Source organism: Carlito syrichta, unplaced genomic scaffold (genome assembly GCF_000164805.1).
Source record: "Carlito syrichta isolate Samal-C Ts95f unplaced genomic scaffold, Tarsius_syrichta-2.0.1 Scaffold303965, whole genome shotgun sequence".
Classification (NCBI taxonomy): Eukaryota; Metazoa; Chordata; class Mammalia; order Primates; family Tarsiidae; genus Carlito; species Carlito syrichta.
Window position 1 is genome coordinate 237,234 of NW_007248061.1, and position 25,499 is coordinate 262,732.

The 25,499-nt window shown below is 37.3% G+C and overlaps 1 protein-coding gene across 1 annotated transcript in view; it reads left to right on the forward strand.

The window, feature by feature from the left end:
- The window catches only part of RYR2 (ryanodine receptor 2), a gene marked incomplete at its 3' end in the record, with an annotated part of 448,211 nt that overhangs the window by 227,017 nt on the left and 195,695 nt on the right, over window positions 1–25,499 (forward strand). Inside the window, exons 18-23 of the mRNA XM_008059232.1 lie at window positions 13,521–13,639; window positions 13,991–14,124; window positions 15,607–15,848; window positions 19,664–19,856; window positions 21,592–21,808; window positions 23,940–24,044. Coding sequence (XP_008057423.1) covers window positions 13,521–13,639; window positions 13,991–14,124; window positions 15,607–15,848; window positions 19,664–19,856; window positions 21,592–21,808; window positions 23,940–24,044 — 1,010 coding nt within the window. The remainder of the gene's footprint in view (window positions 1–13,520; window positions 13,640–13,990; window positions 14,125–15,606; window positions 15,849–19,663; window positions 19,857–21,591; window positions 21,809–23,939; window positions 24,045–25,499) is intronic.

Consider the following 25,499-nt stretch of genomic DNA (forward strand, 5'->3'; position numbering starts at 1 on the left):
TTGTTTGAGATCCACTGTGAGTGATGCAGAAATCACAGCTAACAGATTCAAGCGATACCAACAATTCAGGCAACACTAGTGACTTTCTTCAGGGTTGGTTTAAAGGTAGGATAGCAGGAACCTGTGTTCATTTGCCACTTTTTACTGATTTTACTTCTCCTGGTACATAACCCTTTAGGGTGGTGTTCCACAAAATCCCTGTTAGCCAGAGGAATAAAAAAGGAATCTTGTCTCAGAAAAAAACACTGAACCCAGTAAGGACTCACTTGAGAAAAACTGCTTATTAGAAAACAAAATCACAAGCAGTGATTTCTACATTCCACCTGGCTTATTTCAAGTTTCCAGTGAGCTGACATTGCATTGTCACTGACAGAACCGAATTTCAGCTTTTATGTACTGTTACCGAGAGATGACTGTTTATTGCCATTGTCTAGTCTGATTGGGCTTTGCTCGTGCCATTCTAGTTATTAAATATTTTTAGCATCTCCCTTGGTCAAGTAATTGCTCTGTGTCACTTGCTTTCAGTCAAGGTTAAGTGTCTGTGACCTACTTGAGGTGCATTGTCATGACTTAAGTCTTCTGACTGGGGCTGAGTTCATAGAAGCTTCTCTGCATTATGGATAACTTATTCCGATCTTCTCAAGCCCAATTTTCCCCTTGACCAATCATGTAGTACCTAAGCTTTTAAAATGGGAGCATGTCTATTTGAACACAGTAGTTAAAGGAAGGAATCTTGTCATCTTGTCACTACCCTTCCAAATCTTCATCTTTAGTACCAAGGAAGGATGCACCCTAGTCCAGGTGCTCTCCCCTTGGGGTCAGTGTGAGGCTGTGAATGTAGTCTTGATGGACATTAACTAAGCTGCTTTGGTACCACGTATGCCTGCTCTGGAGAGAGGCAACCTGTGTTAGGTCTCAGTCAGCCTGTTAGAATACAGTGTTCCAGTTGTGGGCAGTTGAGCCAGCCCCAAAGTCCCTGGTCCTCTAAAACAGTTCCCTACTATTGCATCATTAAAAACAGCATTCACCCCTGTTAAGACTAACTCATCAGAAATGGAAGCTCATTTGTTATCATTCTCCTGTGTCTTTCTTCTTTTCTGTGATGTTAAGGAGAAGCACAGTTTACAGATTATAAGTATGAATTCTGGAGCTGCATTGGCTTAGTTCCAATCCCAGCTCCCTCCCTTAGGGCCACATGACCTTGAACAAGTCACTTAGCCCTTCTCTGCCTCAGATTTTTTTTACCTGTGAATGGGGATTGTAAAAGAGGCCTTCTAAGTAACACTGCAGATGTGCTCATTAAGTTGAATAAAAATGCCACAGTACTAGCCTAGCGCCTTTTTCTTTAGTAGTTAGCAGTTGTTGATACAACAAGATTATTTTGATTTTATTAAAACCAAAAAGTTTTCCCATATTCACACTGCTGTGGTATGATATGGAGAATTTGAGATGGAGAAGCATTCTAATAGCAGAATAGTATAAGCACAGTAATGCGTGTTTTGGTTGTACTTTGCCTACACATACTGATTAATTGCAGAACTGCATACCATCCTATCTAAAACTGTGCTTCCCGTCAATATGCAAAGGGGACCCCCCAAAAACTGGAATTTATTTATAAAAATTTGTATGTTTATTCTTACATGTTTAAACTTCAGTCACCTTCAAAATACTCTCTGTTTAATGCAGTACACCTATTGAGATGCGTTTCCATCGCTCAAAACAGTTTTCTAACTCATCAACTTTGATGCCTTTTAGTGCTTCTGCTGTTTTTTGTTTCACCTTTTCCACATTGGCAAAATGTTTCCCTTTAGAAACTTTTTTCATCTGGGGAAACAAACTAACAAGTTGTTGCTGCAGGTGAGACCAGGTGAATAGGGAGGACAGGGCACAGGAATCATGCTATTTTTGGTCAAAAACTGCTGAACACTCAGTGTGGTGTGAGCGGGTAACTTGTAAACCAACCATCATTAAATGGGCAAACGCATTGAAAGAATCTCCCAGAAAAAAAAAAAAACTTACTGAAGCTGAATGCAGCCTCTCAGAACAATGCTACCTGTTATACTGATGCTGATGGGTTCATAGAATACTTATCTAGCTGGGGGAAGCCTGCACTTCTAGGGCCTGCCTTCCAAATGGTAATTCCGGTTTTATTAGGGGGGGTGGTTCCCTCCTCATATCACATAACTTTTCTCCTTCCTCATATTTTATACTTGCCATGTACAATATCAGGATTAGATTATTCTATGCACTTTGTTTCCTTTATGGTCATTGATGCTCTTAGTTTATCCACATACCGTAGGAGAAATTGATGTGAAGATCAATTTACATCAGTTGTAGGTCTGTCCAAAATGATAGTTCTTTGAGGTAAGCATCTTTTTGAAGAACTGATTAATCTGTATTTGTCTTACTCCAGAGCCTCCATCTTAAAACTGCTCAAGTGTATACCTTTTAAACCTTTGATTAAAGGACTTTAGTTCTGCCAGCATTTCTGTAAATACTAACATTTCACAGGGAGACACATCGTTGTTAGATTTTTGAACACTTTAATGACTGCGTGGTTTTTCATTGTGTGATCAGCGAAATCTTAACTGCACCTAGGACACTTTGCTGAGAATTTCACACACAGCTTTTCTGGATTTCCACAATCTGTCGGGTAGGTTCTATTAAAATTTCCAAGTTTTTTGTTTTTTGGGGTTTTTTTGAGTCGGAATCTTACTCTGTCGCCAAGGCTGGAGTGAAATTGCATGATCTTGGCTACTGCAGCCTCAACCTGCTAGACTCAGGCTATCTTTCCACCTCAGCCTTCCAAGTAGCTGGGAATACAGGTGCATGCCACCACAGCCAGCTACTTTTTTGATTTATCGTAGAGACGAGGTCTCACCATGTTGCCCAGTCTGGTCTCGAACTCCTGAGCACAGGTAATCCTTTTGCCTCAGACTCTCAAAGTACTGTGATTACAGGCATGAGCCATTTCACCCGGCCCAACATTTCTGTTTTATAGATGAAGAATCTGTGACTAAACAGCTCAGAGGTCACTTTTTCAAGGTCAAATAAAAGTAATGGACTTAGAATTGTACTTGTGTGGTCTGTAAGCTCCGTGAGAACAGGGATGGTGTCATTTTGCTCATACCCAGGATCTGACACAGCAACTGGTCCATCTGATATACTCAGTGATAAATGAATGAATGACCAACCTCCCTGCATCCCCCCAAAAAATCCCAAACTCCCAAACTTAGGATCAATAGCAAGATAAGAATATTTTAATATCTTAAAGTATTAGTGATTTTTCTATCTGGCACTCAGAACTCTGTTACTTTTTGACACATGGCAATTTATACACATAAGTATTTGCATAGAATAAAATTTGTATAGAAAAGGTATTTAAGCTGGGCTCGGTGGCTCAGCCTGTAATCCCGCGCCTTTGGGAGGCTGAGGTGAGTGGATTGCCTGAGCCCGCGGGTTCGAGACCCGCCTGGGCAGGCGAGACCTCATCTCTACAATAAATCAAAAAATTAGCCGGGCGTGGTAGTGCGCACCTGTGATTCTGGCTACTCGGAAGGCTGAGGAGGAAGGATCGCCAGATCCCAGCAAGTCGAGGCTGCGATGGCCGGGAGCGGCCACTGCACTCCAGTCTGGGTGACAGAGTGGGACTCCAACTCAAAAAAAAGAAAAGAAAAGGTATTTAATTGTATTATGAACTTGCCTTTAATTGATATTCTTTTCTCTTTTAAGTTGGCCTTTAACTTCCCTAGTTTGTCTATCTTTTATAAATCATGGCTCCTTAAATTGAAGGCAGCAAACCATCAGGGGCCTAATTAAGGCTGCTTAGTACATTATAATTGCACTGCTCATTTTATGTGTTTTATTTCAGCTAACTTACCCCAGGAAATTTTTGACTCAAATTCATCTTGTCTTCCAATAAAATATCCTGGGTCCATCTTTTGTGTTTATTTTGCTAATGCATCCATGATAGTCTGTCATTCCACATATGAATAACAACATGTTATTTTCACTAGCTTCCATGTTTATTAATTTTTTCTCCCTTTCTCAACTTTGCCAAACTATATTTTAGTCTTTGCCTCTGTCACGTTTTAGTCCTTCTTAACTTTATGTGAGCTCAAGATTTAATGAGTTTATTTTCTTCTTTAGCCTCAAAACTATTATTAAAAATTCTGAAGTTTATGCAATTGCGTGTTTTCCCAATTTGACTTGAGACCATATCCTTTGATATTGTTATTTTTAAGCCTTTACATGCTTTAATATTAATAGCAATTTAATCCATTTTTTTGGGGGGGTGAAATGTGGAAATTTTATTTAGGATAACATTTATTTCATGAGTTAGCCCCCTGTTAACCAAAAGAAAACAAAATGTACGTTGTTTCTTATTTATTTTTTCTCTGATTATTTGTATAAAAAAGTTAAAATAATGTAGTAGATTGTCTCATACTGAATGAAACTCAAATAACTTCTTGACCTCAAGTTTATATCCATTTTAAACAGACAAAAAATACTCTTCTTTTGCCTGGTGATGCTTCGAACTGTGACATACAAAATTAACTGTAAGCATTTTAAAAGCTGTGTTGTAATTTAGACTATATATCGGTTTGTTATTCAACTCTTGCTCTTTGTTCTAGGTGGACCTAACCATCCTTGGTTAGGGAGAGCAAAGAAATCTCCCAGTCAGCTCAAACAAGACATTTCTGCATTTTCTACTTTCTTATTTTCTCCCATAGCTGTGCCACCCTTTAAAAGGAGACAAGTTGGATTCCATGCATTCACTGGCAGTATAATTTAAATTAATGGAATAAAACAACAGATATATGCCTTTATGAAATCCTCTCAAATGCACGAACCCAGACAAAAATGAGTGCTTTTGCTCTTAATTGAGATTTTTCTCTCCTTCAGCTTTCACTTTGCTGTGTAGCAAAAACTAACCTCCCACACCCCTTGGGCCCTTTGCCAACATAAAGCTAGCGGGACTGTGTCTTTTGCTACCTCTGATTATTGCTTACTTCATTTGCAGGTTTTTCTTTTCTCATAATGTTGCTACCATAAGAAAGGGCTCCTATGAAGCAAGTGTGCTTTATGCCTTGCTGTAGCATTTATTAAACCCTACATCTACTTGGTGCAACTGTCAGTTGACTCAACTCCCCTGTTGTTTCAAGTATGCAAAGTTTTCTGCAGTTCTGCCTATCGGCCTCCTTGTTTTCTCTGTGTCTCTTGGCTCTCTCACCAAGATTTACTAATTTACTTTCTTTTATTTTAATAACTAACTTTGCTTTCATGTCTTCATGCTGATCCATAGAGATCTCCCTTGAATTCTCCTTCTGAGCAGTGTTGTTATTTAGCATTTTCCTACCTTTTGCATCTAATTTTTAATCTCTGCTGAAAAAGAAGAATATTTGTAATTTTCCCCTGTCGATCTTGAACTCATTTCATTTGCTTTTTATAGTATTTTATTTTAATCATCAAATAAGAGCAGGGGCTTGTATAGCACAGCTCTGATCCAGGCCCTGTTTTCTTATTATTATTCTATCTTTTTAATATATTTATTTTAGAGGTAGGGTTTAGCTTTGTTGCCCAGGCTAGGGTGCAGTGGCACGACCATAACTCACTGTAACCTCTACCTTCTGGCCTCAAGAAATCCTTTTATCTTGGCCTCCCAAATTGCTGGGATTACAGGCATGAGTCACCATGCCTGCCCTCTCAGCCTCTGTTTCAATTACCTTGATATACTGACCCTCATAACAGACCTCCCTACCCGAATAGGTCCGTTATTATGTAAATGTAACAGATGTGGACATTAGAGCACAGAGATGTTAAATAACTCATTAAAATCCTGCCAGGACTACTATCTGGGCACATTTGGCTTGAGTCCATGCTTATCACCGCTATATCATACAACAGAATAATAATGATTCCTCTTATTATATTTCCCATTAAGCATTGTAAATATCAAGTCTACCAATCCTTCTTTTGGAAGGATGCCAGTCTGTGGCATACCTAGTCACTATGCTCAGAAATGATCTCTTTTAGCTGCCGTGGATAGCTTTAACCTGATTGTTTCATGTTCTGTGTGTTTTTCTGTTCTCAGTCTTTCCTAGTTGGTTTCCTCCAGTCTTTTTACTTGTTATATCACTTTGTTTATACTTTATTACCCAGAGCTAAAAGATAAATTTTCCTACTTCCATTTGCCTGTGGTGAAGTCTGTGGATATTAATAATAAAGTTCTGATTTAAAAAGTTATGAAGAGTTTTAACACCCAGGTCGGTGGGGGAATCTCTAAAACAACAACCTGTGGTTTGAACAATTTGTAATTTTCAGAGTCTCAGTGACTTTCGCTAATCTGCCATGGAGACCACCATATTGTTTGTCTTGTGCCATATCCCAGTGTTTCCTTCCTGAGGGGGGCCAGCCAGTTTAATTCCTACTAATAAGGAGCCAGGCTGGAATCTTTCTTTTTGCTTACCATTAGCTTAGACAAGGGGATTTCCAAGCCATAATTTTCAGATGAGGCTACTTGCTTTTTCTGGACTAATCTTTTGTTCAGAAATGGAGATGAAAGAGAGACTTCCCTTCTCCCAAAGCTGAATCACACTCTTGTATCCCTCATGCATGGAGAACTAGGTTCTGTGTAAACCTACTTAAACCTTGGTGTTCTGGAATGATTTTGCATTTGTTTTATTTTCGCAAACAATTGTTGCCCTAGGTGAGAAAACAATATCCTGTGGGTTTTGACAAAGCGCCTTCCAAGTTGGTTGGTTTTCCTGGTGTTTCTGTGATGATCACGGGGAACAATGGTGTCATGGCTTGCTATGTCTCCACATTGGCCTCCAGTGCCTGAGTGGCTACCTGTCTGATTCTGTTCCCTCCTACTCTCAAATGTAAGCTTGTGCCTACTTGTCATAGGGCAAAATCGCCAGGCTAGTTTCTTCTTGGTAAGTAAAGTCAGACAACAAACAACACTTCTACCTGGTGACTTGCTTCTAGATTTTCCATACAGAGCCTCAACAAATTTTGTTCAACCTTGGACAGCCCCAGATGTGACCTTTGATCTCAGATGATTCTCAGTTTTGAAAGCCAAGCAACCATATATAAGTCTATCATTAAAAAGCAAATGGAAGACCGAGTGTGGTTGCTTATGTCTGTAATCCCAGCACTTTGGGAGGCTGAGGTGAGTGGATTGCCTGAGCCCATGGGTTCGAGACCCGCCTGGGCAGCGAGACCTCATCTCTACAATAAACCAAAAAATCAGCCAGGTGTGGTATCGTGCGCCTGTAGTTCCAGCTACTTGGAAGGTTGAGGTGGAAGGATTGCCGGAGCCCAACAGGTCGAGGCTGCGGTGGCTGGAAGTGGCCACTGCACTCCAGTCTGGGTGACAGAGTGAGACTCCAACTCAAAAAAAAAAAAAAAAAAAAAAGCAAGTGGAAGACTGAGCGTGGTTGCTTATGTCTATAATCCCAGCACTTTGGGAGACTGAGGTGGAAGCTGGAGCCCAGAAGTTTGAGACCAGCCTGAGCAACATAGTGAGACTTCATCTCTACAAAAAATTAGCTGGGCATTGTAGTACAAACCTGTAGTCCCAGCTACCTGGGAGGCTGAGGTGGAAGAATTGCCTAAGTCCAGGAAATAAAGGCTGTAGTGAACTGTGATGGTGCCACTGCATTCCAGCCTGAATGACAGAGTGAGACTCCAACTCAAAAAAAATAAAATAAAAATAAAAGGCAAACGGGGCCTCTGTACTTTGGTTACAGAAAACATGGTGAGGAACATTCTCTACCCATCACAGCTCTTGGATGCTCCCAGTACCATTAAGTTATTCCTATACACTTTGCTACATCCTCAGAGATTTTTCTACCTCTTGAGAATATAAATAACTCAGAGAGTTACAACCATAAATGTTTTAAGGCAGATAACTAAATATTTGCATAATTAAACATGAAGTGCCTGCAACTTCAATTGTGCATTCTGTGCACAGCCACCACCAAAATTTGTCTTTATTTACCAAGTAAAATTTCTCTTCAATTAAAACACAGATAAAGAAATCGTAGCACTAAGAAGTATGCATTCTCTTTCTATATTATGTCCTCTGTATTCTCTACTTTAAAAAAAAAAATAGGTTTAAATATGAAAGTCTCCAGATATAAAATATGTCAAAGTAGTTTTTCTATACACTTCACAATAATTAATCTTGTTATGAGTAAATAAATCACAGATTTATTTTGTTTAAATGGAAGGTAAAGTCTAACTTCATTAATATTCATTCATTTGGAAACACAAAATGGGTCTCCAAAGTTAAACCAATTCCTGCTCTTAAGGGCTCATTCTTTAAATGGGAATAAAATGAAAGTAAATAATAATAATAATGGAATGTGATTAATACTACAAAAGAAGGAATAATTAATTAATCCCATGGCATTGGTAAAGACTCGCCAGATGAAGTAACTTTCACTCTTTGCAAGATTATTGAGATTTTATAGTCTTAGATGTTGGGAAATAAGTTTAGACCTGAGAATACCCAAGGGCCAAGGATTGAAGGGGGCAAAGTTCCCACAAGTTTCAAAAGGTCCTCTTTGCCTGGCTCACTGCTGATCCTCACTGCTTGGAACAGTGCCCAGTAGTGCTTAATTAATATTTATAATCAATATTTAGGTAAAATATATGTTAATCATTCTTTGTGGGAAGAGGTGATAGGAATTGAGACTGTGAAGGAGGTTGAACTATTGAGTGTAGGGAGTGATACTGTGCTAAGGGGGATGGATGGACTTTGACTTTGGAAGATGTGAGAAGTCTTTGAAGATTTTAATTAAGGGTATGGCATTGATTAAATGTGTGTTTTAGAATAATAGCTGCCCACAGACTGGAGAATGGATTGGGGAGGTAGGAGAGACCGGAGGCAAGGAAGTAGTAAGAGGCTATTCAGTGAAAGGAGAGGATGAATTTAGGGGATAAACTGGGACACAGAATTAATGAAATGTAATGACTAGATTTGGGAAAATAAGAAAACAGAAGAGGATTCTCAGTTTGGGAAAAATTGAATTAGGGGTACTTTGAGGCATTTTGGTTGAAATGTCTAGAAGACAGTTAGGAAGTGGTGGGTGAAATCAATCTGGAATAAACTTGGGTCTTGTTACTTTGTTCTTGTTACTCCTCCTTGCCAGCGCATAACGTGCACATTAAATGGTCAACACCTTGAGAACACTCTGGTTTATTGCTATATGATGCTTAGCGCTAATATAATTCTCAACACTATAATTTTTGTGCTCTTTGTGTGGCAAGAGGTAGGTTTTGTTTAAACTTGTTCTACATTTATGGAATGAAACTAAGTTCGTGTACTTTAGGTGGTGTATAAGATTACACTAAATAGAGTCATCACATAGATTAAAAGTGAATTATATATTATATGGAGGAAAGGCAGGAAGTGTTTTTGCCCATTTGTTGTCAGGCTTAATGAATTGCATGAATTGAGCAAGTATTGAGATTCAGTGACAGAAATCAAATAGAAATGGACATTGCTTCCTATTGTGTTATAGTTCTTTTAAAATATCTTTCATACTATAAAAGTTACACATGCTTACTTCATAGAATTCAAGAAATATTAGAAATATTCATGGTATACGAATCCAGCAATAACCAGGACTAACATTTTTATGTATTAAATTATGATATTTTAAAAATTATGTATTTTATACAAGTAAGTAAATTTTACATAGTTACTATGTAAACCCCATTTCCCATCTACTCTTGAAGAGCTACATTATATATGTTTCTATTTTATTAAAAATTTCACTGAAATTCTTTGTACACACATAAGACACATAAAATCCAATTGCTGTGCCTTACCGGTTTTTCTTTAAGGTTGGGAATTTTTTTTTTTGACAATTTGTAGCATATCCATAATTCTTTCATTCCAGTAATACTGTTATTATCTATCAAGCTTTTACATTTTTCTATGAGACTCTGACAATAAGCTTTATGAATTATTGCTATTTGTCTTATAATGTATTAAGGACTTAGTGCTCAAATCATCTTTAGTCAAGTATTTTCATTATAATCTTTCTTAAACACTGTTTCTCAGCCTCATTTCTCACCCAAAGGTTCAAGGTGTACATCAGCATAATTTAAATCTAAACATAATGTGGTATACCTATTCTTTATTTCTTTTAAAAATGAGTTCTTTGGTGTTTCCAATTTGTTTTCCTTTAAGAATTTTTTTACTACAAAAACTCTCACACATTTGCAATTTATTCCAATAAAATAGAAAATAAAATTTATTCCAGTAAGCCAGGGTTGTTCTCAAGATAATAGTCTTTTAATATGCTTGTATACTCCGATTTATTTCAGTAAGATTTAAAATAAAAATTGCTTTCTCTGTCGTTTATTGTCATTATCAGTAGAATTGAAAGCAGTCAATTTTTTTCCCCATTAAGCATTTATTTATTTTGGGGGATATGACCTGGTATAATTGGGGGAAAAAACTGTTTTACTATTAAACCCCAAATTCTGAAAGCCTTCTGTCTAGAGTAGGCTAAATGTGAAAAAAATCAGGAATGTATTTTTAGACTGCTATTCTTGCATCTTGTGATATATGCTATTCATTTCTAGTATATAGTCTTATATCTTTTTGGCCACATTCAGATTTATGCATACTATGGGTTTTCGTGAGTGGTTTTTTTTTTTTTTTTCCCTTTGATTTGGAATCTCACTCTTGTTGCCTGGGCTGGAGTGCAGTGGAACACTCATGACCACCACAGCCTCGACCTGCTGGGCTTAGGCAATCCTTCCACCTCAGCCTTCCAAGTAGCTGGAACTACAGATGCACACCATCACACTCCGCTAGTTTTTGTGATTTATTGTAGAGAAGAGTTCTCACCAAGTTGCCCAGGCTGGTGTCAAACTCCCAGGCTCAGGCAATCCTCTTGCCTTGGCCTCCCAAAGTGCTGGAATTACAGACTGAGCTACCATGCCTGGCCAGGAGTATTTGTTTACCAAGAGAATTTATTGTCCTTGGTCAACTTTTTGGCCTTTTTTTCCATAATGATTATACTCTATACCAGGGATTAGCAAACTTTTTCTGTAAAAGGCTAGTGTCTTCGTTAGGACTGTTGTAATGAAATATCATAAACTAGGTGACCTATGAACAATGAACATTTATTTCTCACAGTTCTAGAGACTGGGAAGTCCAAGATCAAGCCTCCTGCAGATTCAGTGTCTGGTGTGGACTCCTTTCTCCTAGAAAGCTCCTCCTCACTTAGCAAAAGAGACAACAAGCTTCCTTGGGGCCTCCTTTATAAAGGCACTAATCTTATTCACAAGGGCTCTGCCCTTATGACCTAATCATCTCCCCAAAGGTCTTATATCCTACCTCAGGGATTAGGATTTCCATATATCAATTTTGAGGAGGTACATGCTTTCATACTGCCAGAGAATAAACATTATAGACTCTGTGGACTGTAAGGTCTTTTAACAACCACTCAGCTCTGCCTTTGTAGTGTGAAGGCAGCCATATAGAGTATGTGAGTGAAGGTACATGGAATGCACATTAAAACTTGATTTACAAAAACAGGCCATGTGTTCTATATAAATAAATAAAGAGGAAAAAAAAGCAAAAAATATTGGGATAACATGACTCATCTATTAAAGATGCTTTTCATTTTTATTGTTTTCATTTGTTGTAGCTCAGAATGAATGGGTTTATTTGATTGCCGCATTTTTAATAATGGCAAAAAATGTATTCAGTTTTAGTATACTATGTAAATATCTTCTTTTCCGTAACAGCCTCTTGTATTATTATTTTCTGTGATCTATGATTTTCAATTGTTAAAGATTATTGGAACATAGAAGCTGATTTTGAACAGCACCAAAATTAACTCAAAATCTTTTGGGGTATTTGTTAAACAGAATATATATTTAACAAATTAAGCCATCAGTGAAGAAATTAGCATTCACAGCCCTCATCTTGTAATGGATTGGGACTTGGATCGAGTATAGATTGTGAGAGCACTTGAGAACTACTTCTGTAATCTACCTTTGTAAACCTGAAATTTTACATTGCTTTTCCAAAAACATGGCCCTCATTTGAGGTGGATAAACTTTTCTAGAGGTTCCACTTGGGGCCCTTCCCAATGCTGTCTGACTCTCAGAGAGAGATCATGTTTTCGTATGCTAGGTATATTTCAATGAATGATCTGCATTCTCATTATTAACAAGGCATGCTTGCTCAGAAATAATGAATACAAGGGGACCCCCCCAAAACCCAGAATTTATTTATAAAAAATTGTTTATCCTTACATGTTTAATGGTGTCAAAGTACTCTCCGTTTGCTGCCATATATCTATCAAGGCGATTTTCGTTTCTCAAAACAGATTTTCGTTTGTCAGTTTTGATGCCTTTTAGTACTTCTGCCATTTTTTTGTTTAATATTTTCCGCGTGGGCAAAACATTTCCCTTTGAGAATTTTTTTATCCCAGGAAACAAAAATAAAATTCGCTTGGGGCAAGATCAGGTGAAGACTGAGAGTGGGACATGGGAGTTATGTTGTTTTGTGTCCAAAACTGCTGAGTACTCAGTGTAGTGCTGGCAGGTGCGTGTCATGGTGGAAGAGCCAGTTACTTGTTGGCCACAACTCGGGATGTTTCTTCTGCCAATCATGATGCAACCTTCTCAAAACTTCCAGATACAAACTTTGATTGATCGTTTGATCCGGAGGAACAAATTCCAGGTGTACTACAAGGGGTCTGCCTTCCAAAAGATAATCCTGATTTTTTGGGGGAGTCACCCCTCATATATATTTAGCTTTTCAAGTTCATGCTAAAAATTCTGATAATGAAATTCATTTTCTCTTCTTTCTTTTGTAAACTTTGAGTCAATCAAAGGTATAGTCCATTTTGTCTTTTGTGATGGCTAGTACCTAAAAATATAACTATTTGTGATTAGGTTTTATACATTGTGTATTTCTATTTATCTTTGTATTATTTTGCATATTTCTCCTGTTTTGCAAATTAAGAAACATTTTCTACTATAAATCCCAGGAGAATGTAATGAACTCTGTGAATTAGGATGCATTGTTGCAGAATTATACTTTCAGTGCTAAGACGCTTCCTAACTGGCCCTCACCTATCTGTCTCCCTACCCCCTCCCTGTACATTAGGCGCACTGGGTAGGCTTTCCATTCAAGACTTCACTCTTGTATGCATCGCCCTCCCTTTTCTGAAAAGTCTGGAAGTGGTCATGAGTGTATCCTCTGTGCCATACCTAATGTTGCTTTGTATTCTACCTCCCCTGCTTTCCAGTTAAGCACTGTGTCTTGGTTGTTTGCCATTTCTTCTTTTAACTGTGATTTCATCATCTTTAGATTGTCCTCCTCTCCCAAACACCACCTGTCTCCAATCTCAGTGTCTTGTGGCAATCACCTTGAGCACAAAATAACTATATGTTGAACTGAAGGAACATGTGGAGATAAAGGAAGACATTCGTCATTGCAGAATCATATCTTTTCTCTTTCTTTGTTTTATGTCTAGGTATTCTTGAAGTTTTACACTGTGTGTTGGTAGAAAGCCCAGAAGCTCTAAATATTATTAAAGAAGGACATATCAAATCCATTATTTCACTTTTAGACAAGCACGGAAGAAATCACAAGGTCAGTGAACCATTTTATTTCCCTGAATGAGTTCTGGAATGATTTAAAATGTATTTTGTAAAATAAGGTAATTTTTAAAAGGTGTGCCAAACTTTTCACAAGTACTTTTCATCTCTTAACGATGATCAGTTTTTTAAAGTTTATTAATAGCCTTTATGAATAGTGGGGGCATAAACAGTTCTCAGTTTGTGTATGGAGAAAAGTTGGAGAATCAGTGGGAAACGTACTGTAAAGTTTAAATGACTGAGTCAAATGTAATGAGAGGGAATGTGTTTGCTTTGTGAAAAGTGCTACTGGTGCTTGATTCTGAAAAGGGGATTAGAATTAGTTGAAAGTAGTTTCTCTCTTCAGGTTCTGGACGTCTTGTGCTCACTCTGTGTTTGCCATGGGGTTGCAGTCCGTTCTAACCAGCATCTCATCTGTGACAATCTCCTTCCAGGAAGAGATCTGTTATTGCAGACACGTCTTGTCAACCATGTTAGCAGGTACATTCAGATAAGCAATGTCCTCAAATACGTAACATAAAAAAAGAATTCATGTTCTCTCAAAAAGACACTATATGGTCTATTTTTTTTTTGGATCTTTTCATATATTTCACCAATGAATACTATGTCTTGTCTTCTACCAATGAGATGGGATAGCAATACATGAAACAAAATATGGATTTTCTACAAACACACATATAAGAGCTTTTGTTCACATTCATATGTAGATGGCTATAATTGACATTTTCAGGAGCAGGTTGACAGTTATACAGGGAAATAGTCTTATATAGTTATGTTTTGTACCTTCTTAGAATGTAACTGAAAACACTCTCTTTCGGTATCATTTTGAGGTACTCATTTGTACAATTAAAAATAGAATGTCCAAAATATAATACATTCTACAATAAACAAAAAAACTATATCTTTCGTTAGAGCTGCCTTCCAAGGTGTCTAATCTTCATTGAGTACCATGTGTCAACAATTATGCTAAGTGCTTTACACATTCTATGCATTTTGTGTTTGTGCTTTCCTAAGAATGACTGTCATCCACATTTTATAGATGAGAAAACGGGACCTGGAAATGGAACTCAAGTCTAAATCCAGAGACTGAGCTCATGACCACCATGCCACACATGCCCTCCCCCTAAATAAACACAAATAAATAAATAAGTAGTAAGAAATACTGCTTACCATCAACAAAATACTATGTGTGATGGCAGTAACTTTGGTACGCTGTATCCAGCAGCTAGCTATCCAGGAGGCGCTCACTACTTTATCCTGTGTAAACAGAAATATAGGGTTTGTTGTATATTTCTGTGTTGTGTTTTTGAAACAGCATTGATTTAGGACATTCTTCATAGTTCTTTATAACAGACCTGCCCTTGAGTGGTGTGTTCTGAGACCTTCACTCATTCCTCGTATTATCAAAGGGAATATGTTTTCTCCTGTGATGGAATTAAATACAACTCACTAAAAATTCTTCTGTTCACATCGAGGTGTGGTGAACAACAAAACTGATCCAGTCATCTTGTTTCCTTCACAAACAGTATGACCTGCTTTGGCCTCACACCCCATGTGACACAAAGTTTAGCTTAGAAAAATGTCTTCATGTCCTGGATGAATAGTAATTCCATTAACTCTAAAAGAGCACTGTTAGCCTCTCATTTTGTGGCTTAAATATGATTGATGATATATAATATGCTGATACATAATATGCTTAAGAAAAAGTGATATCAGACCGTTGAATGACATTGCCATGGAATCCCCAAAACAAATAGTATTCACGGTATGTTCACTGTAAAACTGCCTCTCACTGTGTACTACCTCAGTGGTTATGTTAATTTTGTATTGTTTAAGAAAATACATATTCAGTATGTGGCATCTTAGAGAAACAGGATTAATGTTCAAAATAGTGAGTTGTAAATGAAAACAGTAAAAGTTTTGTCTGGACCTTTCTCATATGCTATTCCTCTCTCTTTAAAGCATGAGGCCCAATATTTTTCTGGGTGTCAGTGAGGGTTCTGCTCAGTATAAAAAATGGTACTATGAATTGATGGTGGACCACACAGAGCCGTTTGTGACAGCTGAAGCAACTCACCTGCGCGTGGGCTGGGCTTCCACTGAAGGCTATTCTCCCTACCCTGGAGGGGGCGAAGAGTGGGGTGGAAATGGTGTTGGAGATGATCTCTTCTCCTATGGATTTGATGGACTTCACCTCTGGTCAGGTAAACACTGTCCACTTTCTTTTACCGAATTCTAGAAGGAGATCTTTTGTTCTTGCTGTGCATTTCTGAATGCTATTGGTGCTGCCTCTATGGGTCCATTTAAAATTCATCTCAGTTAACACCGAGATGACAAGAGCGTTGAATAAAAAGCAGAATTTCATTAGGGGAGAAAGAAAACACAATTATAGTACATTTCCAAGGGATTGTATTGCTTATGAACACACTGTATTTAAAGAGTGGCATGAATTTCCAAGCATGAATGAACTGTGAAGAACTTGTGCGTTTCCTACTTACTTTAATTGGTATATGTAAAGCTTTAGCTTCCAATAGAAAATAAACACAAAAAACAAATCCTGGAAAATAATTGGGAGACATAGACAAAGTTCAGCTTCCTGCTGGAGAATGTAAGGGCAAAAATTAGAGATTTGTAAAGTGTAATATAAGAAGTCAATTCATAATCAAATAACACCTTGTTTTAGAAGTATAGAATGATTTTAAAATAACGGTATAGTTTATTTCAGCAGCTACCAACTCTCAGCTTTGAAGGCTGGATGTATGTTAAAAATGAGTTCTGTTTATTTATTTATTTATTTTTGAGTTGGAGTCTCACTCCGTCGCCCAGGCTAGAGTGCAGTGGCATGTTCACGGCCACCTGGGCTCTGGAGATTCCTCTGCCTCAACCTTCCAAGTAGCTGGAACTACAGGTGTGCGCTACCATGGCCTGCTTATTTTTTATTTATTGTAGAGACGAGGTCATGCCAAGTTGCCTGGGCTGGTCTCGCACCTGTGAGTTCAGGCAACAACACTCGCCTTGGCCTCCCAAAGTGCTAGGATTGCAGGCTGAGCCACCGAGCCCAGCCTATTACTATATATTTTTAAATAGCATTATTTTCTCTGATTCATACAGATGTATGATTTGGTTGGCTTCATGTAAAAGTTTCGCTCTTGAGCCAGGCTCGGTGGCTCAGCCTGTAATCCCGCGCCTTTGGGAGGCTGAGGTGAGTGGATCGCCTGAGCCCGCGGGTTCGAGACCCGCCTAGGCAGACGAGACCTCATCTCTACAATAAATCAAAAAATTAGCCGGGCGTGGTAGCGTGCGCCTGTAATTCCGGCTCAGAAGGCTGAGGTGGAAGGATCGCTGGAGCCCAGCAGGTCGAGGCTGCAGTGGCCGGGAGCAGCCACTGCACTCCAGTCTGAGCGACAGAGTGAGACTCCAACGCAAAAAAAAAAAAAAAAAAACAGTTTAGCTCTGAATATGCAGTTTTTTTAGGTATTGGGATTCATCTAAAATTTTCCTACTGACTAATCAAAGGCAAAGAAGACTAGCCTTACAAGACCCATCAAACATAAAATAGGGCTAATGTCTATTTTATAAAATGTTTTACTATAATCCTTCAGATATTATTACCCTCTCTCTTTAGAACTTGTTATTGCTTTGCAGGAAATAGTTACTTGAATAAATGAAATGTGTTAAATTGTTTTCCCATTATACAGAGATTAGGGGAAACAACATTACTCTGATGACAAATGTGGAATTGCTTCCAATTATTTAACCATATTACACATTTCACCATTTTTGTTTTTGCATTCATTTTGAAACTTTTTCTTTTAACACATTAAAAGTACCCAGTGCTTATGGAATTCAACTGAGTGCATTATAACTTTTATTACAAAGTATCTGTTAAATAGAACAATAAGAACAAAATTATTTCTGTGAATCTATGAACATGTCACAGAAAGAGGATGGTAGTTTGTGGAATTTCCAGAGAAAATCATCTTGAAATTTTTATTCATTTTTTAAAATGGCAAGAAAATATGTACCATATCATGTCTATAGTTGAAAGGTATGTTCTCTTAAGCCATTGGGGTCTATTAAATGCTTTGCTAATTTTCAACTCATAGTCAACAAAGACAAATCTAAATTAGTTGAAGTATGACTGAGTTACCAAGGTAGCATTTGTAGTAATACACTCATAGGTGGTCTTCTTGGGGTCATTCTCCTCTTCTTTTTCTTTTTATTGGTTGATGTAGAATTTAAAGTATAAGCTGTCAGTGATTTTTAGGATGAAGTACATTCTTTACTACTCAACATTTTGTAATTGAGGAGTGACAGTATTCTTTGGGATGATTTGTCCCATAAGCAAAAAAAAAAAAGTCTAATTTAATTTTTGTACAGTGTTGCTGCATTTCCTCTCTGAGAATACATAATTGGATGTGGGGCATTTAGGACCCAGGTGTTTGCAAGGAACACAAGTATGAAAAATCTTGGTGCTTTTAGAGAATTTACATATAGAAGAAGTATGGAAGAATATACAGGAAAGATGGGTACAGATTTCTAATCCAGGATACAGAAATAAGACTTCTGTCATCTTCCTTTCTGGCAGAGAATAAGAATGCAGTTCTCTGTGGCTTCAATGTAAATTTGTGTAACTATATCTGAAAATACTACTACGTAGATTCAGCTGTGTGGGTGCCATTGAACCTCAGGTTGTTCACTGGTGGTCTTCTCATCTGTTTCAGGCATTGCAATGCAGTGTACCCTGGTGATTGTTAATCATTAGAATCAGCATAATAACCTTCACGATGAACAATATCTTTGGATTATAGTAAATATCTATTTAATTACATGTTTATTAGCTACAGATCTTGATACAAATAAGAACACAGACCTTTTTCTGTGTGCTACCTTGTCTTTATATTATTTTTTACACTGCCTTTATTATATTTAGGAAATTCTGCCTAAGCCACTTGATAGTGAATTTCTTGCTTGCAGATTTAAATATTGGTAAAATTAAAGTGTCCACATTTTAAAAAGTAGATAGTCTCTACTACTGGTATTTCAAATATATTCTTGAGAAAAATCTTGCCATGCTAGAAATAAAAAGAGATATTATAAAAAAATACAAAGCATGTATTATGAAATCTATCTTTGTCTTTGCTCAAAGGGGTATGTTTCCATTTGTGAGCATGTGTGTTGGGAGACCCTTACCTTCTTTTCTTTGACAGTGTGCAATGAGAAACAGATGTCCTTGGTACTAATTAGCAAAGGAGTTCTGATATAGTCAGGAATGGGCTTAGGCCTTAGGTTGGCCAGGGCAAGAAATGACATTTATTAGATATCATCGTGATGTCTCAAATTGTATCCTGCTGTATATCAGAAATCAACTAAGATCTTGTGTGAAATAAATTCAACTGTAAAGCAAAAACAAACCAAGCGGCATATAGTTGTTTCACAATAAACAATATACTGCAGGACTGATCACATTTTTGCTTTCATTGTCCTTTTTAAAAAAAATTTATAAAATAAAGGAGACTTAGTATTTGGAAAGTGACTGACATAAAGATTTTGCTATACCTGAGATTCTGTGTTGTTTGTCAAACATTAATTTAATCATTATAGCAATTCCACAAGGTGATGGTATCTGCTGTTCTGTTTATAAGACATCAAAGTTCAGAGAGGTTAAGTACTTTTCTGATGGTCATACAAGTAGTAGGTGGGCAGGTAACTATTTGAAGTGAAATCTTTCCCTAAATGCTCCTCTGACATCATTATATTTTCTACTGTAAGTTAATTTTCTGCATATCAGAAAGTTCATTTTACAACAAAGCTAGCTTCCTGGCTCCTGGAAAAAAAAAAAAAACAATTTTGTTTTTTGACAAAGAGTTGAACATATAACCTGAATTTGCTCTCAAGATTGAATTTATTGTAATGCTATATTGGTTTGTCACTACATATTCAAATCTTTGACTCTGACTGATGATGATTCTCTGAGATAAAAATAATTACTTTCCTTAATGTTTTTCTCCCCCCATAGGTTGTATCGCTCGTACTGTAAGCTCACCAAACCAACATCTGTTGAGAACTGATGATGTCATTAGTTGCTGTTTAGATCTAAGTGCCCCAAGCATCTCATTTCGAATTAATGGACAGCCTGTTCAAGGAATGTTTGAGAATTTCAACATCGATGGGCTCTTCTTTCCAGTTGTTAGTTTTTCTGCAGGAATAAAGTTAGTATGTCTGTGCTGTTGGTCTCTTTCCCTTCTCACTTCTCATACTTCCATAAACAGGCCGTGCATTGTCATTGCCCTGCTTCTGTAACCTTTGTTTCTCCCTCCTGGGGATCTGTCCACAGGGCATTTTGCCTGTTCCTTGAAGGAAGAGGTAAGGCTGACCCAAGAGGGGTATCTCGGACGGCTGAATGCTTTGTCCATGGATTGTGCTGTGTCTGGGTGTGAGCAGTCTAGTAACTCTCCCTCAAACCACTGTCCTGAAATATTTCACGTCCGTTTCTCCAGGTCCTATTTTTATTTAGTAAGAAGAAATGAGCAGTATTATTTTTAAAATACTGATTTTGTCTTTATGTTTATTTTTGTTAATCTTCCCTTTTTTAACCCATAGTACCACACTTCAAACCCTTCCTTTCTACAGAAATTAAATGCCCTTTTTGTTGATGAGGTCCAGATGGTTCCTTTCAGTGTCTCCTTCACCTGTTAAACTTGTTGATTCTCTACCTAAGATCAACCGTGCGAAGAAGATTTTCTTTAACTTCTTTGTTCTATTACCAGAGGGAAACAAGTTAAAATTATAATTCATTAGAGTTCTACAAGGAAAAACTTAAAATTGATGGCCTATTATAGTTAGAGACCATTCTGTCATCCATGTCTATATCTGTGTCTGTCTATATTGATAGCCATACCTATCTATATCTAACCTATAGATCTATTATCTGTCTAATTTCTGCCTACTGGGAGTGACCCCTTTATTCCTACTGACAGTGCATTTTTTCTGGTTATTCTTTTAGTTATAATTCTCCTCCCCAGACGTAATTTGTATTTACAAAAGCACTATATTGAAAATTAGCTATCCATTACTTTTTCTGGTGTTTATATACAAATTTTATTTCTTTCTATAAGCTTCTGGAATGTTTTAAAACTTTGGTTTTCCTTCACTTTTTGTTCTTTACTTTTTGTTTTATTTAGTTTTCTGGCCTGGAACTAAAATACAAATCAGAAAAAGAATTACAAGGAAAATGAAAAAATTGAATTTAATTTTGAAGGCTAAAAGCCCCCCAAAATTGGTATCATTGAACTGTTTCAAGAAGTGTTATTCAGTGGAACTGAGATTAAAAATATTTTTAATTCAATAAATCTGATGTATAAAATACTTTTGAAAGTTTTTCAGTTTTCATTGTTGAAATTAATGAACAATAAGAAATAAAATTACCCACTTTCTTCAGTAAGTGGAAATGATATCTGAATCCCCTTTAAGGAATTTCATTGGGAAATTGTGCACTGGAAAGTAACTATTTTTCTTCAAACCTAGTTCAGCTCTGTAATGTAAAGCATGTAGATATTTAGATCATGTCTTCTCTTTATCTGTTTGATGACTTGGGCACCCTGGAACATTAAGTGACCAATTACTGTGGATATACACTTCATTCCCATAGGAATATGATACATGTGCTTCTAGTTCCTTCTATAGTAAGTGATGTCTTCACTGATCTATCAACATCATTTAATCAGGTTTCTCTTTGATCAATACAATGCCCTCCTGTTTTACCTTTTAAGTTCTTAGATTTAAGGTGATGACATTATGATGGTACTTAGGGGAAAAGGATGTGGCTTCTTTAAGATGTGGATAAAGTTAGTATAACACTAATAATTTTTTTCCTAATATGTCATTCATTTAAAACATTTTTTGTAAATGCAAGATATAATTGACTCTGACATTCCTCCTTTTTAGGGTACGCTTTCTACTTGGGGGGCGACATGGAGAATTCAAATTTCTTCCTCCCCCCGGGTATGCTCCTTGTTATGAAGCCGTTCTGCCGAAAGAAAAATTGAAAGTGGAACACAGCCGAGAGTACAAGCAAGAAAGGACTTACACACGAGACCTGCTGGGCCCTACCGTTTCCCTGACACAAGCCGCCTTCACACCAATCCCCGTGGATACCAGCCAGGTACCAGATCAACTCCAATGGCAACCCTTTGCATGGTAGTAGTTCTGATACGCGTTTGAAACTTGGACTGCAACACACAGGAATGCATCTTACAGTCATACAACTGGCATGTGTGATTGAAATAAGTCTCATAAAATAATACTGACCTTTACTATGCTCATTCACTTATTTTCTATTCCATTCCATTTCATTCTGTTTAACAGCTGTTCCAACCCAGTAAGTTGATTCCATGTTGCACAAACAGATCACAACCTGGAGATTTAAAAACACTGTTCAGGGTAGTCGTTAAGACTTTCTTAAAATAGTTAATATTATTTAGTTTATAAAGTACATATTATACTTTCCTTAAAAACAGGCAATAATAGCCACAATTTTAGTGACAAAATCATACAAGCACTTTTAAGGTGTAATAATGTTAAGATGGCTGGGCTCGGTGGCTCAGCCTGTAATCCCAGCATTTTGAGAGGCTGAGGTGAGTGGATTCCCTGAGCCTGTGGGTTTGAGACCAGCCTGGGCAACCTGACGAGACCTCATCTCTACAATAAATCAAAACTTAGCTGGGCGTGGTAGTGCATGCCTGTAGTTCCAGCTACTTGGAAGGCAGAAGTGGAAGGATCGCTGGAGGTCAATGCTGGGGTGGCTGTGAGTTTGCTACAGCATTCCAGCCTGGGTGATGGAGTGCAACTCCAACTCAAAAAAAATAATAAGATGATTTAACATCGGGGGTAATGTACTGCCCTTGAAGGTATGTCACATAGATGTAATGCATTTTACGGTGGACTCTTAGATAGAGTAAACATGGAGTCTTTAATTTCTTCTCCCATCTAAATACACTTATTGTTTTGAAAGTATTTAACTGACCTTTATCTCGGGTAGAGATTGAGACCTCATAAGTCATTGGGTTCATGGCTCTGGAGTCAAAATGCCTACTCTGGGGTGTTGGGAAAGTTGCTTGTCAATTGTGATGCTAAGAATATGTTTGCCGTGATTAATAGATAACATGTTACTCTGCTTTTCTGCTTCATAGATGTAATGATGTCCTGAGATTGGCAATGAATTGAATATTCATTTATTTTGATGGTGAAGTAAATTCGGTGAGGTTGGTTAGATACACAAAGTTTATTAGTTTTTTATGATCAAAGGCATTGCATCAAAAGTCTGAGGTTGAATTAGTACCAGGCCTCAAAAGCTTCAGTTGTTTTGCAAGCAGATGTTTAGCTCCTTGAATCGTATTTTTTGTTCCTCCATGCTGGCTTTTTATATAATGTAGTTAAACATGCAAGCATTCATATTGGCTAAAATTCAGTTTGTGCAGTCTATTGCTGAAAGGTGACAGGATATGTATACTTCTAGAACACTTAGTAGAAGACAAGATTGGGAGGCTGGAAATAGACAGCTGGACTATGGAATGTTAGCATCTTAACCCGAGACCTAGATAACCTCTACTGTTTCAGGGAATGGAAGCAGTGGTCTCCTTTTCCTTGTGGAAATGCCACCTTATCTTTGGGCATTGGAGTCATTCGCCTGCTATCTTGTTGAGGGACTAGCTGTGGGCTCACACACAAGTGCTCTATCAAGATGTAAACAACCAACCCTCACCTTGTGTTCTTTAAAACCTTAAACTCCCTCCTTTTAATGGGAACTTGTAAAGATTTTTTTTCCTTGCAGCTTGTATTTGGAAACCACTAACAGTAACAGAGTAGAATTAGAGGAAAACATAAATCACTGCAGTCAGACATTTGCAAACTCAAAGAGCCAATGGATTATAACTTGGGCACTGAATTGCTTTCACCCTGGTCTATGGATGCTGGCCAGGTTGGTGTAAGAGCTTCAGGGTGATTTCTCATTTTAAATAATACATGCTTTGGTAATTGTTCCATAGCTATTACATCTTTCATTTGTCCCCATCAACACTACATTTTTTGTGTTCATAAATTCACTTGGAAACCTAAGTTGTCAAAAAAATCTTACAATTTATCTGTCATGAAATAGATGATTTGCAACTTATATTGTGATATTTTAATGGTTTATGAGACTGTTTTATTTAGTTCATTTACAGTGAGGGCAGTTGGCACTGTATCTTGTTGCATTTGTTTCTGATATGTATGTTTTTTCTGATTTTAAATTTTAGATCGTGCTGCCTCCTCATCTAGAAAGGATAAGAGAGAAACTGGCAGAGAATATCCATGAACTGTGGGTTATGAATAAAATTGAACTTGGATGGCAGTATGGTCCGGTACACAATTTTGAAATTTATTTTCAGATCCTCTTAATACATCTTTCTTAAGTCATAGCTCTTTTTTCTCCTCATCCTACTATGGGTTGGCATAAATCAATTGAGTTGGGTTTTTTTCCCCCTACACATTAGTTTTGGTGCAGTTTTCATTTTATTGCAGTAAATGGGGCAGACTGACATTGTTGGTAGATTCGTTGAAGGATGGTCTGGTTACCTAGACAATTGAAAGTTATCAGTCTTTGCACTGAAACTTTTATTTTCAAATCGCAGTTAACACATACAGATAATAGGCATTGATTTGTAAGCCACTTTAAAAACTCATAGTGAGAGTGAAAGTGAAAACTGAAAGTGAAAAGAAATAAGTTAATTTACTTTTCCCTCGCTGATATTATTTTTCTTTTAGTCCCAATTGTATGCATAATAGGAGATCTGTGGAAAAAAGTTCATAGTTGGTTTTACAGGTAGAAGACAGGCTGAAAAATGATTGTATATGTTTCCAAATGATTAAAAAATAAACTTTCTATGTAACTCCAGTGTGTATCATGAATTTGTTTCTAGCAGGAGAGTGATAATACTTTCATTTTTATTCCAAGTATTTGAAACGTTGTAACACTCCCTTATACTTACTTGACTGAATATAGGAATTAGTGTATTTACCCAGCTTATTTCATTGATCTCCAAATGAAGAATATTTATTATTTCCCTAAACCTAGCCCCTACCCCTAACCCTAACCCTAACCCTAGCCCGAGCCCCTAGCCCCTAGCCCCTAGCCCTAACCCTAATTAGTAGTAATTAGTGGTAACATATGATATTCCACATTACTCATTAGTGTTTTTATGTTTATTTACTATGTTGCATTTTCACAGATTATTAGGTTAAATTGTCATTACAGTGAACTAGGTTACACATGTTATTACTTCAGTTTTACTGGTGATAATGTAGCTGAAGTTTCTTGTAAAGTTGTTAAATGCCTTAGCAAAAATAAAATAGCTTAGTAGTACGGTTTTCACCATAAGACTTGCTGAAGGCTGGGTGCAGTGGCTCACACCTGTAATCCCAATACTTTGGGAGGTGAAGGTGAGAAGATTCCTTGAGCCCAAGAGTTTGAGACCAGCCTGGGCAACATGGTATGACTTCAGTCTCTACGATAAATTTAAAAAGTAGCCAGGTATGGTGGTGCATACCTGTAGTCCCAGCTACTTAGAAGGCTGAAATGGAAGGATTGCCTGAACCCGGAAGTTTGAGACCATGGTGAGCTCAAACTCGCATGAGGAAGAGATTATCCCAGGGTTCGGACATGCTTGCTTGTTTTTATCTTTATGCTTAGCATTTAGGGCTACAGAATTAGAATTTAGTGCTAAATTTTATAACTCTATTTCAATTCCAGAGTTATGCATTTAAATAAGTATATATGGCATATACCTTTTTTTTTTTTTTTTTTTTTTTTTAAAAAA